Here is a 22507-nt window from a genome sequence, read left to right on the forward strand (position 1 = left end):
GCCAGCAAAACATTTCTCACGATTTTCAAAACAAATCTTCTCCGAAAATTAATAAATTATTATTATTATTATTTAAACAAAACACGAGAGTAGAGAGAGGGGAAAAGAACAATTAAACAATCTATGATAAAAAACAATACTTTACTCAATATTTTGAGAGCAATTTAGTTTTAACTCTACAAGAACTAAGGGATCTTGAGGGGTTTTCCCTTCATACAGTGACCTAAAAGTATACAAATGAATTTAATATCAACATTTCCCTCACAGATAGACATTAATTCATTTTCCAAGTAAACTGTTTTCAACAAACACATATAATCAATTAACTGCTATTAATTCAGTTGATTTATTTATCCTAATATTTAAAATATTTGTAATAAAAAAACATGGATGTACACAGGAACAGTTGATCTACCCGTGTTGCTCTGAAAATGTTCACTTTAAGCAAAAGCTAGAAAACAACTTTTTAAATTCCCTTCTTTTTAGAGAGCAGGAGATCGTACAGCTTTGGGTGAAAGCATGAATATTATGTCTATAAACAGCTTTCCAGTGATGAGTTTCTCTCTGCATGTTTGTAGGTGAGACAGAAAAATAAAAAAAACATCACCAAAAACATTCATCATGGGATGGGAGGAGACTTTAGGGGTCATATGGACCATAACTTTAATCTTCATTCCTGTTATCTAAACTGAAGCATTTAAATTGATGTGCTTGAAGAAAAGTGTACATCTATAAAATCACTCACACAAACCCTTTTTTTTATTTGAAGGCTACAGTATAGATCAACATATTTGACTATTTTTGTCTTCCCAACATTTACACTTGCACCAACGTGAAGCCTTTTAAATCCTAACTGATTATGAAGAAGTACGTTTTATTGAAATACGAACACAACTGTTAGAAATTTAGCAGATACTCCAAATGTGGAAAAGTTTATGTACAGGTATTACTTAAGAATTAATTAAAAATAATCACCTTTTTAATCCCTTTGAGGGTCTAGGATGGTAAGTCACAGTTGTAATTTTTGTTATGACTAACACTAGTCAGTTAAGAAAAAAAACAAATTTAGTGATGATTTTAATCCTTAAATTACACAAAAACTTGTATTAATATTGAAGACATGGAGATTAAGAAAATATACCATTTTCATTCTTTTTTCAGAATAGAGCCCATTTAGATCTGAGTTTAACAGTTTTGAGAGAAGAGCCAAACAAAAAGAAGGTCAACAGGCAAACTTGCAGATCGGAAGCATTGAGCATTTGTTGCGTTTGTGAGGAATGTGCAATGCACTTGTGTCTTGAGATTGAGAGAGCAGAGCATCTGGGATTATGGTTCCTGGGATTTGGCTCTTTAGTAGCACCAGGGTGAGCAACACGCTTTTGATATTAGCCGAGGAAACAAAGGAACCTGTCTACTGCCTGTTTACACGCCACAGTAAATCCACAAAACCGAGCCACATACACATCCAGACACAAACCCACAGTTTACCAGCCAACACGTGCAGAGGCTTTACAGAAGCTCACACTCCCTCACAGAAGCAAAAATCCAAATGAAAAGTATTTTTTAAAGGAGTAAATATTCAACCCCCTGCTGTAACTGATATTAACTTGTTATAAACAGATTCACAATTAATTTCATTTATTTTTCTTGTTTTAATGCCTGTGATAAATAATTTTTGCTGATAAATTCTGTTTCTATGAAGCATTTGCCAAACTATCCTTACAAAAGTGAAAAAGAAAAGTGTTATAAGAAAAAAACGATATGTTTGTTTCCAAAAACATTTTCTTTTTTTTTAACTTATTGCTAATTTAAATGGATTCTGACCCGGAAAACTCAAATGAACTGTGTTAAAGCAAAGAAGAAAAGACAAAAATGCAAATAATTGGATAAAGACTTGCTCTCTTGATATAATCAGACTTCACTGCAGCCCCCTATTGGACATAAAGCAGCTTTTAGATAACAACACAGCTTCTGTCAGACAGTGAAAGCACAGCCAGACATTTGAAAACATCTGAAGCCTAAAGTCTCCAAACCTTAACTTCTCCTCAGTTTAAATAAAAATGTCTCATGTTGCTTCTGTAAAAGTTATTTGAGGTTCAGATTCATAATAATCCCAAATATGTCTTTGTTTCATTTGTAAAATGCCTCAAGAGCTTGTCTTTGGAAATTTCTTAGAGTCTTGCTGACGTCATTTCAGCAGAAAGGAGGTCAATGGTTTGTTTTCAATAAAGCACGGATGCCGTCAAACACGAGGGCCTCGTGGCATGCAGGAGTACATGGAAAAGCCTCACAACTCCACCCATCTGCTGAGGTGTAGGTGTGCAGGAGATGTGGACAACTTTAGGCAAAAGGTCAAGAATTTAGGCAGAAAATTCGTCTAACAAAACGTCTAAAATCTGCAGGAAATAAAATGCAATGAAAGTCTGGAATCAAAAGGATGATATTAAAATAAATGTAGATAATAATCACAGGTTTTCTGATTAAAAGCTATTTCCAAAAGCAATGGAAAATCACAGAATTAGGTTTCAAACATGTTCTCAAGCAATTGAACAACTAATGTTATAAGTGTGTGTGACTAAGTTCTGACATAAACATTTTTTAAATTTAGAAATATTATCTAAAACTGCCAGCATGATGAAGACAAAGGGCTGAATCACTCACCATGAACTAGATGGACGGCTCAGAGGTTCACTGGAAAGTTGAAGGATCCATTTTTTATAATTTCTGCTTCCAGGTTGATTGAATCTAAACCCTCATCTTCATGGAGGGATTTTTGTGCGTTTGTTCCAAGTGCAACACTCACTGTTTGGAGCGTAAAACATATTTCTCAATCTCAAGAGCGAAAATTCTTTTGATTTCTAAGTTTCAAGTGCATTTTTTGTGTCAAATTGCAAAAAATAATTTTAAGAGCAGACATATTTTTTAAAGATTTACACTCAAAACAGTGAGTATTACACTTGGAATAATTCACAAAAATCCTTTCACACATATTCTTTTTTATTTTTACAGACAACGAGAAAATACCTAATGTTGCAGTTCTGCCTTTGGCCACTGGAGACTGTTTTCAAAAGGGACACATTTCCCATAAACTCCAATGTTAAAAGCCCACATGACACTTAAACTTAGACTTGTTTTAAAGACATTGGTTCTTAGTTTGTCACGTTTTAGGTTTGTGTATAAAGCTAAGTCTCTCCTAACTTTGAGCTCAACCAACCACCATTCCTCACACAATCAGCTTCATCCAGCAGATATTTTAAATCCAAACAATTTAAAGTCTCAAATAAAATATGTGGAAACTAAAATCCAATAAACAAAACTTCCTATTTGTTCTTTATATTAAAATGATTAAGAAATAACATTTTCTGAAAAGAAAGGGCAAAATATATGTATTGATTAGCAATAATAATAATGGATTGGATTATTCTGCACTTTTCCAGAGACTCAAAGTGCTTACATTGTGTCCACAGCTGCCCTGGGGCAGACTGACAGAGGTGTGGCTGCCAGTTCGCATCTACAGCCCCTCTGACCATCACCAGGACATTCATACACATTCACACACCAGTGGAGCCACACTGGAGGCAAGGAGGGTGAAGTGTCTTGCCCAAGGACACAAGAACATTTTGGCTGGTGGGAGCAGGGATCGAACCACCGACCCTTCGATCATTGGACGACCCGCTCAACCGCCTGAGCCACTGTTGCCCAATGTACAATCAAAAATCAAAACTCCTATTAAATGTCAAACCAAGAATGTTATTTTTAGTTTATATGTAAAAGTCAAAGGCTGAGTTGATTAATAAAATCGTTTTTTACAATATAACTGTAAAATGTAGAATTAAGGCCTCACAAAAGTGGAATTTTTATGTTTAGAGCCCAAAACTGGATGGTGATAAATTTGACTAGATTAAAAAAAGTGACTATTTAGAGTTGACATACAGCAGGTCCTTTTTTTCTTCACAGAAACGACGTGTGTTTGCATGAAATGTAGCGTTCCAGCTTGGATCGAGACGCTAGAAAGTGGTCACCGTGCTGCATGTGGACAGAAGCTGCCTGCTGTGGAGGTTTGTAATCAGAGGGATGTGAGGTGATTGGTTCAGGGAGAAGCCAAACACTTTGAAGTTATTCTGCAGCACTGAGGGAGCGCTGACAGCTGTCTGTGTTGTTCAGAGTGCTAACAGAGAACATCAGCGGTCCTCTGATCTGCCAGAGGAAAATCATTCTCTTCTCACTCTCTGAGTTTCTCTTCTCAGTGCTTTTCATCTTCCATCCATGGTGGATGCTGATCACGCCAAGACAAGGCAGAAGTTTTCCAGAAAGTTTGCACATAGATTTTACACGATGTCTAACTTTTACTTTGCTGAGTAAAACCATTTCAAACGTTAATTAGAATTTAATCAGCAATTGAAATAAGGCTTTATGGCTTTTTGTTTGTTAATTCGGACAATTGCGCTTCACACAAAGATGAAATAAATGGTATTATTTATGGATGAAAAGCAAATATGTGTGACTTTTCCCATTTAATTATGATTTAAAGCCAGGTTTTTCCTGGATATGTTTTTACTCCAACGTCTCCATAAACACGCAAACAGGTGTTTACATTTCTAAACCCTTCAAATATGTCTTAACTGCCCTTTCTTAGGTAAACAGCTGTTTATGGTTGTATTAAAAACATCAAACTTCTTGTCTGCAATGTTAAAAATGACTTTTATTTATTAAGGATTCACTCGCATCTACTTTGATTTTCACCCCAAACAAATTTTGATTCTATTTTTATTTTGCCACACTCAAACAATATGATAAATATTTAGCTAAAAGACAGTAATAAGAATGATTTTAAAAAAACATTGTAATTTCTAGCCCAAAGTGACATAAGCAATTTAAAATAATAAGGATATATATATATATATATCCTTATTATTTAAAATTGTCCTTATAAGGACAACATATAATAAGGACAACATTAATTTATTGATTTAAAGTTTTTTTTTTAGATGAACTTTAAAAGGCATTTTACTGAGACGCAATGAGTTTTTTTTTGAAGAAAATAAGGGGGAAAAATAGATACAACTATTTATTATAAACCATGTTTTAATCATAGACTGTATACTGAGATTGTGTGCGAAAATGCTTTATCTCCGTTACCAGGGAAATTAAGCCAATTCAGTTGCCATTTTTCATCAATATGCGCATTTGAAGCCAGTCGACCGTGATTGGTCTAGGTCCGTCCAGGTCAGCGTTTCTAGGGCAACTACTGTCGCCAATTGGGAACAAGCTTGTTCGAAGTCCACATACCTTCCACTTGAAACAGGCTCTGGAGAATCTGTCAATCAAACAGGTGGTCCCAGTGGGCTCCACATGCTTTTACTGAGGCATCTGATTGGTCAGTTAACAACTTAAAAAAACTTGCGATAAAGAAAAATAAAAAATAAAAATAAGATTAGCCAGAAGATTTTAATAAAAATGTATCAGAGTAAGAATGTTTATTCTGACAAATAGAATGACTGAGTAATATTTCTCTGAAGAAGTCGATGGGATTTTGGCTTCTTGGTGCCAGCGGGTACTTCCTATTTGGAAGGCAACAGAGGAATCCAGTGCGTATTTACTGTCAATGGTATTGATGGTAAAAAACAAACAAACAAAAATATATGTATATTAGATACATCTTATATTGTATGTTATATACATGTTACTCATTCAATTTCTCTGAGCAAGAGACTAATGAGATGGTGGAACTGAATTAATCACATCATAAAATCCTTAAAATAAAAACTCTGTGTTTCTCTTTCCTCTGCAAGAGGAAGTCAGAGTTTACGAAACAAATAGATTCCTAAAGAAACCATGGTAGACATTAACATGTCTAGAGTCAGAAAATTAGCCAGTTTCTGATTATTATTAAGAAAAAATTATAAATCTTGCAGCAGGTTAAGACAAATGATCAGAAAAACAGCCACATAGCAAAGATTCACTCACTTCTAATTGACCAAGTCATGTTTTAGGTATAAGAAAGCTGTTGAAGAAGAAGTGAAATGTCTGAATAATAAAGGATACACCAAGTACAGTAGTTGACTGCTTTTAACTTTCTACTTTGATGGGATCAACCTAGATAAATGAGAATCTACACAGCCTTTCTACAATGTTGATACAGAGCAGGGCTTTCCATCAGTCCTCCCTCCTCTTCGTCTGTGTCCACAGGAACCCATTGAAGTGTTGGGCTTCAGTTCTGAGGTGAAGCATATTGAAGCTTAATGGAGCCTATGGAAACATATGTACACGTTGGAAACACAACATTAAACACAAACACAGAGAGGATAATGCAGATTTTATAAGTTCCCCGTCTCTATAAAGTGTTTTATCAAAAGTTATGAGAGAATACTTTCCTTCTTGAGTGACTTGTAGAGAAGGGAGGAAAATACCATCAGATCATTGTTTTTTTCAAATAAAAGGTCACGCATGGGGTTACATTTTAATGTTGAATGGCAATTGTATCCAAATGCAAACCCCCTTAAACATGACCTGAGGTATGGTCTTCCTGTTGGATAAAGATACTAGTCTCAGAGAGTGTCTGGATTATGTCATAAGAGTTTAGGTTTGGTTCCCCCAGGCAAGATTTAACAATCTATCACATTGCATAATACTTTCTGCCTCAGATCTGCATGTTTAGTTTCTCATGTCCTTACCCGGAAACGCTCATCACATCACTCCTGTCTCAAAGCCTCATGGTCTAAATCTTCATCAGTGGAGTTTGCAGCAGTCTTCCACACGTCTTTGGTTCTGTCACATATTGAAAACTATTTCTTTCTTTGTCTTTTGCTGAGCTGTCTCCAGTTTTCTTTTCCAAACCACACTCATGTAACGTTTCCTACTACTAAACATCTCTACCAGCATAGAAATAAATCATTTTTCAGGAAATTTTGTGGGCTGATTATGTGAGACCGAAAAAACCACCTCGCTGTCTGAATGTATTTTACTGTAGAGGCATGTGGGTAGTTGGGAATATTTTAGAAATCTTTCACTCCATGGCAACAGCCTTACATGAAAGGCTGAGCATCTCTGTCAGATACCTGATGGCTCACATCAAACTGACGTCGCCTTTCAAACCAAAGTCGGAGGATAAACCATTTGTTAATCTGCCGACCGCTGATGGGATTAGATCATTTATTTATTTTTGTTTGGATGTGGTAAATGTGATTGCTGTTGCATCAGATCATTAGAGTAAAAAGAATAGTGAGTTGATGAGTGAGGACAAACGTCAGCGGAAATCTGAATCAACATTTGTAATGACTTAGTCATCCGTTTTAGAGAGGAGCACCAAAGAGTTGAGTCGCATTGTCAACATTTTTGGCGAGCAAAAGGAACTGGAAGTTTGAGAAAACAAAACTATGCAACTGTCCAGTTCAATCCGTGTGCAACCTCAGGAGCATTTCCATTGGCCTCCATGGGTTTGTAACTCCGTTCACATGCATTTAACTAACCTGGTTAGGGGAGCAACTGTTGGCGGAAGTTCCCTCAACAAAAAACTGGAAAAGGAGCTTACCTGCCAACAACAACCTCAGAGTTGTCTTCATTTCTTGCTTATTCTGGACTTCAGTTTGTTCTGTTTAAATATTTATCCAGAGATAAAGGTTAATCATAAAATATGTCAACTGTTGTAAGTTATTTTAGAACCTTTGGCATGTGTGTTCAACGTCACCAATCTTTTTTTTTACAAAAAGTTTATATTTGGAAAACTCCCTAGAATGAAATTTTTTTTTTCTACAAAACAACCTACAGATTATATGTAATAAAAATAAAAAACTATTGCACAGGTTTAAATTAATCGTACATAGTTAATCATACAGGAAAATATTGGAACTTTTAAGATTCACTTACATCCCAACAATCATAAAAAATACCACAACATCTGAAATAAAACTAAGATGCAATTTATTTGCCAAAATTGTTAAAAATTCAAAATCAGTTTAGTAAAAATAAAAACTCACCTATTAATAAATTGTCACATCAAGATAAAAGTTAATTTAAAAAAAATTATTATAGAGAAACATTAACTTACTATATTTCATGAGAACACTCTTTATTAGACAAACGTTTTCACAGAAATAAAATCCTTCACATCATGTTTTAACTAATGAACCTTTCCATAACAACATGGTTGACATTTTTATTGAGAAAAAAATATTTAAAATGAATAAATATTTTTAAATGTATCATCATCTTTTTAAGCTATAGTCTAAAATCTGCAGAAATGTAACTTGTTGTAATGTCCTTAAAATGAATGCAGTGATCGGTGACTGTGAGGAGACTTCCTCAGTGAACAACTGGAGTTTCAGGGAAGAAAAGACAAAAAGAGGATTGTACCAAAGAAACAGGGAAGCCAACCTCCCCAAGCAGTTTTAGAAGAAACACAGAGGTGTTTGGGCGTAAAAGCTGCCTATCTTTGCAGCGAACCAAAACCAAAACCAAACAAAACATCCTCTTCCGATGCTTGAACCTGACTTTAAACACGCAATGAAGTTATCAGTAAAACTTAACTCTGATGCTACACACACCAGGCATGTGTCACACGTTCAAAAACATGCTGATCGCGAGCTTTTAAACTCACTTTTAGCATATGATGTTCACACAGGACTGTTGCTACTCAACACCACCGCCTACAGCTGGAAGAGGCTTGGTGTCACAGCTCTATTTCGATATATGAAGGATTTGGTGTCCTATATGTTCGGTCGAGTATAAATCGCAAATATTAATTTATCCTCCATGACCAGTTTTCAGACAGTTGGCACTTTTGTGAATTGTCCATCCATTTATCATTCATCACTACCAATTCCAAGTTGCTGATTGGTAAAAGTTCAACCTGATTTACCTTTCAAAGTCCGTTCAATGGCTGTGCGTTTAGGACGTAGAGCCCGAAAAAGGTTGTAGAAACGTTTGTGAATGTGAGGGTTGAACACAGAAGCCCAAAACACACAAATGTACACACTTTTCATTGGATATTTTGGCTTGAACGTGCATTGCCAAGGCCAATGTGAATGCACGGTGCGTAGCACATGCCTGGTGTGTAGCATATGCCTGCAGATGTCATAAATGTGAAAACATCAGATTTTGCAAAAACTATTCAAACCTGTCATGTTCAATTCTACCACAAATTTTGTTTTTTCACTTAGACTGACTCACTGCGGTGTTATTCTTTTGTGTGCCAAAGGTAAAATTTTATTATAAACATGGATATTGTTTAGTCTAAAGGTTTAAGAATAGCATAAAGAAGTGAAAAACAAAAATTTTGAAAAATGTGTCACCAGTAAACTTCCTGTACTAAAAATATAAACACTAGTGAGTTTCTTTCTTGCTTTTTTTCCTTGCAAGTCAAAGTTCCTTTTGACCAACAGCTCCCTCTAATGAGCAGCTGTTTTCACTGCATGAGCTTTGAGGACATTTGGTCCATTCCTAGGAGCACAGTGTGAAACCAGATAATAATCAATGAATGCCCCCCCACCCCCCCCCCCCATCAACAGTCTGCCAGACTGTTTGAATACGGCGTCCCAAAATCTCACCTACGATCTGCTCCATGAAAACACGATTTCAAAAATAAAACATCTCGTTCAGTAATACAGAATTTATTTTAATTTCAGATGAATGCTTCACATTTTATACAAAATCATTAGAAAATGCCTTATGCTCCAAAATCCCAGAGCTAATCCTCTTTTTGTTTTGTTTAGCGGCCTCAGAAACTAAAGGATTAACAGGGAATCATGCAGCATCCTGGACCAGTTTGATGAGGCTCAGCTTGACCTCCAGATCAATCAAATTACCCTCCAAAGTCCACCCTGTGGTCACATGGTCAAACATTTCCAGAGCGGTGACTTAAACTGATGCACTAACATAGGTAAGCCCACTACTGTACATTATATAGAGGGAGGATGAGGAGGTGGTCGCATCCTCAGCCATGTCTTCAGATGTATGGGCACAGTACCACATCAACAACACCATGCATGACACATCATTGGTTATATTGAGTCCTTTAAATCAAAAATAATTATGTTTTAGGTTAAAAATCAACCAATGAGTGCAGGCCTGCAGGAGGGGGGGGTCCACTGAGCCTAAATGAGGTAAAAATGATCAAAAGACAAGTGGAGGCGAAATTGTAAATATTCTGTAAAATGTAGATGTTCATCACGCGCGCACACACAAACCCAGGATTCAGCTCGACAAACTGGCAAACGCTGCTCTCCTGTGCGGTTCTCTGAGCATTGTTTCAGGGGTAAACTTGATTGTTGTCACACAAGACAGTGAGACGGTGTCCCAGAGACAGCAGGGGGGAGGCGCAAAAACGTTTGAACATCCGTGCTGACAGACGCCGATCTCCCTGAAGAGGAGAGACCGCAACAGCGAAGCAGAGAGGCACTTCCACAACCAGCTGCAGTTTACACAGTGTTGATGTGTGTCCATTAAGGAAACACAGCTACATTTATAGCCCCACACACACACACACACACACACCTGCTCTCATTGGACTTGGGTTTGTCTGTAGGAGTTGGCACATGTACATGCAAAGCTTGACTTTGGCCCGAACAGGCTAAACTGAGGGATGACGGAGCGGCGAGGGGAGGGAAAATTATTTTTTTTAAAAAGCAGATTGACTGACGGACAGGTTCCTGAACAACTACCCCCCCCACACACCTCCCGTCTTTGATACCGCCCCCTCTAGTGTCACGTGGTTTTAGCAGCAGAGGAACCCTCCAATTGATGAGCGAGTCAGTCAGTTTCCAGGATGAGCGGCGGCTGTTCGTTCTCCTCTTCCAGGCGCAGGTCGCTGAGATCGTCTTCTAGCCCCGCCCCTCCCATGGCGCCCTGCTCTTCGCAGTAACCTAGGAGACATGTTCAGCAGCTTTAAATTCAGCTCAGTTGGTGGCTTACACTTCCAGACACCGACAGCAACATTGTAAGCAGCGTGACATCACCCAAACATGACACAGAGTCCAATTCACGAGTCGGGGTTTTTCCACAATGCAAAGGAGGGTAAATATATCAACAAACCAGTTTCCAGTCCACTGAAAATAAACAATACCTGTTTTAGGAGTGCACAGGAAGCTTTCAAGTCCTTAAAAAAAAGACAACTAAACTCGTCACACGCTTCAAAAAAACTGCTTAAAGTCTGCAGCTTTTTATAGATTACTATGACATAATTATATGACACAATAGTTTAATTGAAGTCTCATTAGCTTAACATTAAAACAAGAGTCATATATTTTTCCAAGTCAACTTTAAGCACTTTTTAAAAACGTTTGAGACTAAATTTTGAGCCCATCAATTACATTCCTTCAGCTGTGATCAATCACAGATGTTACAGACTCAAAATGAAAATATCGACAGTTTTCCCAATAAAGCAGATTATGTACTAAAATGAAGTTAAATAAGAAATACAAAATATTCTAACTTTTTTGAGTCTTCAGCACAGAAATGTTAGTATTCTTTTTGTGTTTGAGCACTTTTATGAACCCCTGATGCACATTTTATTTGTTTTTAATTAAAGACTAAAGTAAACAGAAAAAAGTAACATTTAAGGCACCTAAAGTAATATGAAAAATAAAAATAAGGAACTAGGATCCAGCATCATCTCTCCAGGTATGCAACAGAACAAAATGCTGACGGGTTTGGAGGTCAAATGTGAACTTTACCTTTAGTGACAGCAGCACTGTAGGTCTGAGTTGTGAGGGGACGATCATGAGGCCCCTGCTCAAGGATTTCATTGGGAGGTTCAGCACTGCTGTCTAACCTGAGATCACAGAAAAAACAAATGACTTCACACTTTGATTTTTCATGTCATGAAGCCTCAGATGACTCTCCTCGCCGAAAAGGAGGGTCTAAGGTCAAGGATGCCCAGTTTAGCCTAGTCTGTTTAGTTTAGTTTAGCAATCAGTCATTGTATTTTATAACTGATTGTTCAAATACAGGTATTAGGGGTGTAACGATACGCTAAAATCTTCATTGGGTTAGGTTCAGAATTTCATAGGGCTCGGTTCGGTACATTTTGGTTTGGTACTGCTGTTTAACAAATCTGCCTGATATGAACGGCTATTTTATGAACTATTATTTTAGTGTCATTTATTGTGTGTATTTTGCTGCCGGACACCTGAATTTCTCCCCTGGGAGAATAATAAAGTTTTTCTCTTTCTATCAATTTTCTGTATTTTTTCGGTAGAAAAAACTAAGGCAGAACAAAATTACTTACAAAATGCATTTATTGGTTTTACATAACAATAATGAAATCAACCTATGTAGCTGATCAGCTTAATAAAATAAGAAAAACTATTAGCTGCCAGGAACAAAAACTTTGGCCTGAAAAAAAATACATTTGAACTTGCACATTTTTTTCTTGTCGACCCGATTGTTACACAGTCTGTGATGCCGTTTTAAGTTTGGTAACATATTAGATGTGTTACTGTGGCATACGCTCTCTTTGTGTAACAATGAATACACACAGCATTCGACTTATCCAATTGCCTTTTCCCTTCATGGATGCTGACTCCAAAGCCGAAGTGTTCCCCCCACACAGGAGGGGGGGTCCTCATCTCTGGCCTCGCGTCTGCATTAGCCATATGTTGACATGCTTACTGTCCGTCACCTAATAGTAACTCACGGCTAACATTAATTAGCCCCGGCTATAGCCACTGAGACTCATGGGAAGTGTGAAATCTTGTGTGTTGAATCCTTCACCATCACTGAGAGAGCTATGAAGAGAAGTGAGGTTCATGTTGTTATGCTGTTCGTGTGTGTTCATAATAAGTGGGTGTTAATGTCGGAAAGGAGATGGAGCAATCGATATCTCTGTCTACTCTACCTCTGAGACTCTTAGAGGGAGAGTGGAGTATAGGGCAAGGACAGTCAACGCAGCTAGTTTATTGTCAGTTCGGCTCTCGTTTCCCTGCTACGAGTGATAAAGCAGCTGGGTCGTTACAATGCATATGCGGGAAAAAAGATATGAAAAAAAATACAGAAACGGTACCGAAGTGAACCGAAACGAAACTGCCGTACCAAAACGGTTCGGTTCAACTACGTGTATCGTTACACCCCTAACAGGTATAAAGCCCATTGAGACAACTGTGTTGTTATATTGGGCTATATGAATAAAATTGAACTAAATTAAATTAAACTCTTAGTGTGTGTGTGTTACCTGTGCTGCTTCATCAGTGTGCACTCTCCCCCCTCTTGTGGATCCAGGTTGTACAGATAAAGGTAACCATCAGCCGCTGCGACCAACAACCTGGGAATCTTCTGGATCCTGATTAAAAACAAAAAAGGTTTTTAGTAACTGTGTTATATTGATTCAAATCAAACTTTATTGATAAGCATGTAAAACAATTATCCTCTCAGACAGTGCTGTATAGAACAAAATCTCCAAAGAACTATACAAACAAAGTACAGAACAAGAAAACCTACGAGCTATTGTGAAGCTGAAAGATCTTTTACTCTAATGGGAAAGAAGCCTGTAAGCTGGTCGGCATGGGGGGGGGGGGGGGGGGGGGGGTCGATCATCCTGGATCTTCCACACAAGCACAGTCTCACAGACTTGGTTTGAAAAGAGGACGAAAGCCTCAGATTTCAAACCTTGCTTTGGTTGAATTTGTTTTTACATTCAGGCTGGAAATGTCCAGCAGTTCAAACAGCTGGTTGTCTATAGAGAGAAAATAGACCCACTGGATGTGCGTGTGTATAATTCTTGATTTGTTGTGTGAATCTGTGTGTACTTGCAATGGTGCATTCACAAGTACACTTGAATATCAAAAACATAGAAACACAAAATACAGTTTTCGCACGCACAACTTCAAATGACAGCAGCTTGAAACTAACTACGAATTCAAAACGGCTCCTCTGTAGATTGTTTCTCTTTCGGCTTTTCCCATCAGGGGTCGCCACAGGGAACGAGTCGCATGGTAAACTTGGCAATGTTTTACGCCGGATGCCCTTCCTGACGCAACCCTCTCAAAGCAACCGGGCTTGGTACCGGCACAGAAGTAGAGAAGGGAACAGGGAGCAGCCCGGAGTCTAAAGGCCCGTACACACCGGGACGAATATTTGCCAGGCGTTATTCGCCAGCGTTTTTCGCCACGTTTTTTGTGTTCACACCCAGGCGATTTTCGCTGACGATGAGCCGAGCGAACATGCAATTTCATTCCCTGACATTAGATGGCGCTTAATGTAAAACCGAAATACTCCTGTACACAAGGTGGCGCTGCGCAACTTTACGCTTCTTAAAGTCGCTTTTCACTCAGAAGAAGAGAGCAAGTATTTACACGCTTGTCAGAATCAAACAAAGAAAACATGAATATTTCAAGCACCAGTAGCTCCAACTGGTGCTTGGTTCGGGGATGTTTTAGAATGTCCGTCATTATTGCTTCGCGGCTGTGTAGACGCTACTTGGCGTCTATCTTCTTCGCTGGTATGTGTGCTCAGCAAGGCAGTTTTGTTTGAGCGCCCCCAAGTTGTGTTTTACTGTAACTTCAGAAGCTCCAGACACGTGAGCAAAAGCGCCGTTCTCATTGGTCGAGTAGATTTCGACGCGACGCGTCGAAAAAAAAAAACGAACCCGAGGCGTTTTTGTTTTTTTTGACGCTTTAACGCCTGGCGTTTTTTCGCGTCGGTGTGCACACTCTCATTGGGGCCCTTTGTTTAGTCACGAGGCGTTAAACGTCGGCGAAAATCGCCGGCGAAATTCGTCCCGGTGTGAACAGGCCTTAACCCTGGTTTTACAGACGGAAGGCGCCGCAAACCAGCACGAGCTAAACCGGCTCCCCAAAACGGCTCCTCTGTAGATAAATGTTTAAAAAGTACACACAGACAAAACCACATGTATGAACCGATCAGAGTTACAGCTGAATGAGGGGGGACTCCTTACACGCCTCCAGATTTGATAGATGATGTGTTTAAATGTTGCTAGAATGCTGGGTCATCACAGTTTTCTTGGACAGCCGTGGTGCAGCGGTAGGGTGGTCGACCCATAATCGTAAGATTGCTCTGGTGGTAGGACTGAACCCCACCTTGCCTCTGGTGGGAGGCTGGCGCTAGTGTTCGGCTAGCGGAGCCGCCACCAGCGTGTGAATGTGTGTGTGACTGGGTGACTGACTAGTACAGCGCTATACAAGTATACGCCATTTATTATCAGGCACATTGAACTTTGATTGGGAATATAATCTGGGAAAACGTGAGAATTTTTGACGCCCTTAAAACAGGTAATTAAGATTTAAAAATAAAAGTCTAAGAGATCGACTCTCTTCAATCTCCTGGTGGCGCTGCAGACTATCGCCATGACGGGGGACCATCTTGAGAGCAAAAACACATTTTTTTCATAAACGGAAATAAATTCAGGTGTCGTGAGGTTAAATGAGACTTTTGTGTGAAAACTGATGCAGCAGTTGTAGTAAAGCACAGCAGCCATCAAGATTTTTGCTGCATTTCCACAGATTTAGTGTGAGGCAAGAGGAAGTGATTCATTGCTTTTTTAATATGTCAGCAAATACCACAAATCCAGCTTTGGAAATCACTTTACATCACACTTTGTAAAAGATGAGGGGGGAAAATACTCACCGTTTCTGTATGTTTTTGATAAAAACCCTAAACATCTCTTTGACTTTTAGCTTTTGCAGATGAAAAACTGCTGTATATTCTCTTTTCGGAGTATTAGGAGTTTTTTTCTTTACTTCACAGTACTTTACCTTTGTGAATTATTTGTTAATGGCCTCATTTTAAGCACCCACTCTGATGAATATTTGGTTTTTGTTGTTTTTAACTTGTTCTTGTGGCCTTTTTATGGTGAAGACAACTAAGCCTAAAATTGCATGTCTGAGTATTTGTTTGTTCAAATCGTTGTGAATCAGGAGCAGATGAAAAAGAGCGTGTTTTTGCTGTGAAAAAGTATGCTGGGTGAGCCACAAGCTCCCTGCTCCGCTCCATTCTGATGCATCCACTTGTAGACAAATAGATCCACGTACGTCTTTGTTTTTCTCATCCGAGCTGACATCTGCCTTAAAGCTGTACAGCTGGATAGCTCCAATATCGCTCGCCATTTTGTTGCATTGGTAATGTTAGGTTGAGGCTGCGTGGGGCTGTAAGCTAGCGGTAGAGCATGAAAACAGAGAGCTCTCAGTTATAGGTGACAGAAGGGGAAGGGGTGGGGTTACTCTGCACCAAGGGTCCCGCCTACAATTAAGAGGGAAATTTCTAATGAATTCCTGCCGCTCTGCAGAAACTATGTCCTAGAAAACGACACAGGTGTTTCGATTTTGGTTAAATACAGCAAAATGATAATTAAAGGATCACTGGGAACACTTTGAAAAAAGATCAAAAGATTATCACGAGTGGGACTTTAAAAAATACTTTCTTATTTGTGCACATGTGGATTTTTTTTGTCTTTTGGAGTTAAATTTAATTTTTGATTTTTAGAAAGTTAATTTGAAAACAATTTTTTGCTTCAGATGAGGATGACAGAAAATCTAAAATATTTTCACTGTGAAACCTTAAATTTAAAGGCTAAAAAGTAGGCTTCCTTAAAATGTCTAAAAATATTTTATTTGTAAATTTTTTACTTTTAAAGACTGGTTTCCTTGTGTTTGTTGCTTACACGAACCCATCAATTAAACAATCAATTGTGTGTTGTGCATTTGTGTGTGTCTGCTCACACAGCTAAGGCGCAGATGTTCTTGTGGCCGCAGAAGGGCAGGCGCACCGTGGCGAACGCTCGCCCCTGGGTGAACATTTCGGTCACTTGAGCCGGCAGGTAGGTGGTGGACGCCATCAGGACCTTCCCTAAGTAGCCCCCCCATGTGGTGGGCTCCTCTGCAGGCCTGTGAGCACACAAAGTGAGAGGCGTGGACCACAGGGGGACGGCAAAATCAAAGCAACTGGCGAGCGACACTTACACATACTTCTCCTTTTGAGTCTCCAACTTGAAAATGTGGACCGTCTCTGTGTTGCTGGAGGCAGAAAGGTACAGGCCCTCCATACTGAAGGCTAACGAACAGATGCTCACGCACCTAAGAGAACAAGAACACTCAGCTCTTTTGTCTCTGAAAAACAGACTTTTGTTCATCAGCTGCAGAGGTTTTCTTTTTTTTTTTTTTTTTTTACCTCTTGACTCCTCGCCGAAACTCAAAGAGCTTCTGTCCCTCTGGGATGGAGAAGACACGGATGACTGTGCCCTGAGAGAAAGAGGCGAACACAAACTCAAAGCAGGCCTGAGCGGAACTGAGCGCAACCGAGGAAGACACCTGAATTTCAATGCCACTCATGTAGGGGTGGGATTATATAAGATCGCTTCATCCCACTGCTTTTTAAAGAATAAATCAAGCTCTGCATGTCTTTTAATTTCTTTCTTTCTTTAATTAATGATCACTATATGTAATTAAGCAAATGTACGGTAACTTAAGCGTGTCTCTATTATTTTTTCCCTGTTTCTTTTTATCTATGCATTTCATAATTTCTGTAATGAGTTTGATAAATCTGGATGACTTTTTTATATCTTTGAGTACAATGCTTTCAATCAATCAATCAATCAATCAATGTTGAGGTTGATTCGAATAAGGCACCAAAATTGAAGCAGAATTTCATTTCCAACTGGTTATAGGAGAGAAAATGTAGGATGCTTAAAGCCATGTTACAGACCACTTTTGTACATTATATCAACATTTTTGTGTTATTTCCGCCCCAACATTGAACATTTTTGTGCCACTTTATTATTCTTGTTTTTATTTAACTTGTCCTTTAAAGAAAATGCCTGAAGTAAAAGGTAGAGATGAAAAAAAAACCTTTTAAAGTTTAGTTTTGTCACCAAATGTGACGATCAGGGATAATCCAATATTTAAAAATCAAAAACCATGAACAGTGTGACAAAGGCTCAGAGCTGACGTCTTATTCTCTGTTTACGCGTTTAGAAGTAAACCAAAAACTTTACTCAACAGCTGTGATTGGTATTTTAGCACAAAACAAAAATTATGCAACGATTGGAATTAAAAACTGGCTAATTATTCACTAAAGTGAAAAAAGTAAATGAATTCAATTACTGCATTTTGTGTATGACAATAAAGCTTTTAATTTGTTAAAAGGCCAAGTTTGATTCTAAAATGTTTTTTTACATAAAAATTATATTTTCTTGACAGTATATGATAAATAAAAGCCAGATATAAATGACCTGAAGAATTGTCTTATTTTGAAAGTACTGTGTTATTTTATTGAGTAGAATATTTTTGAAATCCAATCAAAGGTCTTCAACTGTGGTTCAAAAAAAAAAATCCTCTGCACAGACCACTAATTGTTTTTGTCACATTTCCCTCTGTGGTGCATTAGGATCTCAGCGTTTTTGAAATGTTGCAGGTGTTGGACAGTACCTTCTCCGAGGCTGTGGCCAGTTTGGTTCCGCTGGCGTCGAAAGCCAGAGCTGCTAACGGGCTGTCATGAGCTGGAATCATGTTTGCTGCACGCTAAAAAAAAGAGACATGGAACGGCAGAAAGGATTGTAATGCTCTTCTGCTACACCAACAGGAAATGGAGTGACAGGTTCCCAACATCTGAGGAAATTCCACAGCAGGAGAAACCATTCGGAAGTCTTCGCTCTTTGTTCTCACTCACCAGGTTGACCGTGTCAAACACCTGAACTTCTCCTATCGTGGCGCTGCCCGGGTAGGCCAGATAGCAGTTGTCATTGCTGATAGAGAGGGCACACAATCCTGAAGACACACAACCATAGATCATTGGTTAGTGCTGTTGCCTCAGAGCAAGACGGTCTCTGGTTCAACTCCTGACTGGTTCCTTTTTGTGTGGCGTTTGAATGTTCTCCTCCTGCACGTGTGTTTTCTCCTGCTTCACCCATGATCCAAAAAACATATTTCATGGGTTGGCATCTCTAAATTGCCTCTAGGTGTGTGTGTGTGTGTGATTGTATGGCCCTGCTACTGACTGACAACCTGTTCAGGGCGTACTCTGCCTTCACCCAAAGGTAACCCGAGATAGGCTCCAGCAACCACATGATCCTGGAAGGGATACAGTGGGGTTGTGGAGATGGATGTATTTTCTTCAAGTAGACAATAACATTTCCAAAATGTGTAAAAGTAAAACACCTGTGTGCACCTCATTGACTGTATATAAGAACAGTATTGAGTGACCCCTCCTTACACAGTCATTCTCTTTGTCAGAACAACCAGATACCTTTTTCAACAAGTTCTTGCTGATCTTTTTTATATATATATATATATATATATATATATATATATATATATATATATATATATATATATATATATATATATATATATATATATATATATATATATATATATAAATAAATAAATTATCACTGCTTACTGGCGATTTCTAGCTCCAACATGGCGGCGTTATTATCACAAAAAAATTGGTGACTGAACTGACTTATTTTGGTTGGAGCTAGAAGTAAGCCGAAATCTAGGAGGGATGTCACTCACTCAGTCCAATTCTCATATACAGTCGATTGGTCCACCTTTACTTTTACAGATAACAGGAAATGAGCTGTAAAATAAAAATAAAATCCTATATTTCAAGTCCAATTCCCCCTAGATATGAACAAATACACACCAATTTTTATTTTAAGAAATTAAAACTTTTATGCTCTTGTGGGCCACATAAAATGACATGGCGGGCCACCATTTGGCCCGCGGGCCTTGAGTTTGACACGTGCCGTAAACCATAACAACTCCCCTTTCCAATCAAAAGTTGGGCATTTCTTCAGAGAAAGCGTTTCCACCCAACGACTTTACAAAAGGAAGTCAGAAGAGGCGGTCCTCTGAGACGCACCTGAAGGGTTGGGAGGAGTTTCTCTAATGGTGTGCAGCACTTTCATGTCTCTGATGTTGTGGATGTAAAGAGACTCCTCCAGACACACAATCAGCCTCTGCAGTGAAACAACACAATGTCAAAGCCAGCCCGACAGCTTCACAAAACCTTCGGCAGACACGACGGCCCTCCTCCTCCTTCTTACCTGTCTGTTGAGCTTGACAGCCAGTATGGTGTTAGAATAGGAGTAGTTGCAGATCTCAGTTCCCTTCTTGAAGTGACACACTTTCAGTTTCCTGGGGGCCTTCAGACTCACAATGGCCACAAGGCTGCTGGAGAACAGACGCTCCACTATACACACATCCTCTGTGTCATCTACACAAAAACACGTCAGGTCATGGCTCTGGTGCGTCTTTTTTCCCAACAATATGATGCTAAGTCACTAGGGGTGTAACAATTCATGTTAACGATTCAATTCCTATCTTAACTTGTGGTTGACTTTACGATTCATAGTCAACACTGGTTCATTTTAAATGATTCGATCTGATTCACTGACCTAAAATTGATCCAGGACATCTTTAGCCAAATATTTAACCAGTGTGACTCAGAGATAAATACATGGGTACTGAAAACTGCAGGTGAAATTTTCCAGATTCCCTGTATTTCTTGCAAAATAATCAAGCGTAAATTAAATGATGTCTTGACCATTTTCTGCTGACATCACATGTGCGTTGTCCGCTGTGATGCACATGGTTACCCTTACGCTATGGCAAAATAAACCTACTGTGTCTCAATCCAAACGGGATTTTACAATATCGATCAGTTTATTTAGTTAGTCTTGAAACAATGTTATAATAGTATAGTTCGATTCAATTAACAACATGCATCAGACAAATCGATCTGGTTGGATCAAGATCAATCAATTAAGTCGATTGATCGTCATACCCCTACAAAGTCACATTAGAGGACTCCCCCCTCCTCACTCCAATCAACAGGGCAGTTAATAATTTAATGGAGAAGTACCTGCACCCATCATGTACTATATAATGACAACAAAAACAGGAGTTTGAGGTACGTGACACAGATTTCATTAGTTAGAGCAGCAGAGCGCGCATACTTACTACATTCATAAATCTGCTCCAGTTTGTCCACAGAGGACAAAGAGAAAAACTTGTATCCTGATTTGCTGCCAACAGCTAAAGATCTGGAGGAAGAAAATAAAGACAGGAACTCAAAAATGATGCGTTCAGGAGTCACCGTCAGGGATTTGAACCCACGGCCGGAGGATGTTTCCTGCAGAGGCACCGGCTTGTGGTCACGTTCAAAATTGCTAAAGCACGCTGGAGGGGGTTACGCAACACCAGTAGGCCAGTTCGAACCGAGCCACGTTGTTGAAATATTCCCAAAAATAAAATTTCCAAATAGACTGTTTCAAAATAATAGCAGCTACCGATCACCGTTTCCTATATGCGTGATCAACTAAATGTCAATTTAGAACCACAGCAACAACAAGCACGTTGACTTTAACAAGAGGTTAAGTTCATTAATGCAAAAATAAACCCCTACATGACCGTCAGGGAATCAAACGTTCGTATTTTGTCCAAAGTTAGCCCCCCGACCACACAGCATCATGTTAGCTAAAACAAGCTATGCTACTAGTGTCGTTCTGGAAATTAACTGTTTCCAGTGACACGAACGCAGTGGAACCAGCAGCTGTTTGCGCTCTTTTTTCAACAGGAACGTCCTTCTGGATTCTTAACAGAAAGTCGCGCAACCCCGTTTACCACACACAGCTGTAGGCAACACTGGCTAGCCTGGCTGGAGGCGACACAGGCCAGCGGATCCCCAGACTCTCCCCGGCCCTGCCTTACGTGTTGTCCTGGTTGAAGTTGGCGAAGAGGAGCTGGCTCCCGCCAGCATCCCCGCTCTGACTAGCCAAGTTCATGGCTCGCAACCATCGACATATAAAGCTTGGGTTGAAAAGCCAGCGACAGGACCGGACCCTCTTTGAGATCACAGAAAGATAAAGGTGATGGACCTCAAGGGGCCATATCTTTTTACAGCTCTGGTGTTCCGCTTGTTGTTGTTACTCGTGAGGGATGTTGCTCACTTTTTCTGCGCATGCTCAGTGGACACGGCGTGCATCGTCCTTAAAGGGCCAGCATTCATAAGAGCTGTCAGACAAAAACAAAAAATACTTGCAAACATTTTATCTGATTTAATTCTCGCTTCTGCGGCTATTAGTGAACAAAAGGCTGTTCAGTATCTACATTATAAACAATAGTTTTTACAATACCAGCGCCCCCGATATTTAACACCAATGAAGCAGTCATATTTACCATGTTGAAGGTCATCTTAACCGTTCAATTGACTTATCTAAACTATAACACACTATTTATGTAATACTAAATGGTTCTTGTTTGGTTCATCTGTCAGTGATAAGCTACTAGAAAACCGGACAGGTTTAAAAACTATAAATTGAGTTTTTTTCACATAGAAACTTATGCAAGACAAAGTCCAGTAAATTCATTTTTTGCTTATTCCTTTCAGACCAATAATAATACCAATAATAATACTAATACTACTAATAATAATAATAATAAAAATAATAAATGTTTCTGTTGGTTTTTAATGTAACAATTTAAACAATTTCCGCTCTTATTCACCTCATGTGAAAACTTTTTCTTTAAGCCAAAACATTTTCAAAGTTTAAATTAAA

General features: G+C 38.9%; 1 protein-coding gene across 1 annotated transcript; it reads right to left on the bottom strand.

Annotated features, from left to right (window-relative positions):
* Nucleotides 1-9592: 9592 nt before the first annotated feature.
* Nucleotides 9593-21929, bottom strand: wipi2 (WD repeat domain, phosphoinositide interacting 2). Its single transcript, XM_023957736.2, has 12 exons — nucleotides 21660-21929; nucleotides 20910-20992; nucleotides 19994-20163; nucleotides 19810-19906; nucleotides 18613-18710; nucleotides 18372-18464; nucleotides 17116-17186; nucleotides 16908-17021; nucleotides 16668-16832; nucleotides 13166-13273; nucleotides 11670-11767; nucleotides 9593-10859 (listed from the first exon to the last, which is right to left on the bottom strand). The coding sequence occupies exons 1-12, from the start codon at nucleotides 21731-21733 to the stop codon at nucleotides 10747-10749; spliced, it is 1284 nt and encodes a 427-aa protein (XP_023813504.1). The 5' UTR covers nucleotides 21734-21929; the 3' UTR covers nucleotides 9593-10746.
* Between the last annotated feature and the right edge of the window lie 578 nt (nucleotides 21930-22507).

The sequence above is a fragment of the Oryzias latipes genome, chromosome 8, assembly GCF_053564925.1.
Source record: "Oryzias latipes strain Hd-rR chromosome 8, Olatipes_Hd-rR_3.1".
NCBI lineage: Eukaryota > Metazoa > Chordata > Actinopteri > Beloniformes > Adrianichthyidae > Oryzias > Oryzias latipes.

Excerpts from the sequence above, each read along its gene's own strand:
- wipi2 (XM_023957736.2), bottom strand. The coding sequence starts at position 21,733 with ATGAACTTGGCTAGTCAGAGCGGGGATGCTGGCGGGAGCCAGCTCCTC. Across the intron at positions 17,022-17,115 it reads TTTCGGCGAGGAGTCAAGAG|GTGCGTGAGCATCTGTTCGT; the intron begins GTAAAAAAAAAA and ends TTGTTCTCTTAG. Across the intron at positions 10,860-11,669 it reads CAGTGCTGCTGTCACTAAAG|GTTACTGCGAAGAGCAGGGC; the intron begins GTAAAGTTCACA and ends CATGTCTCCTAG.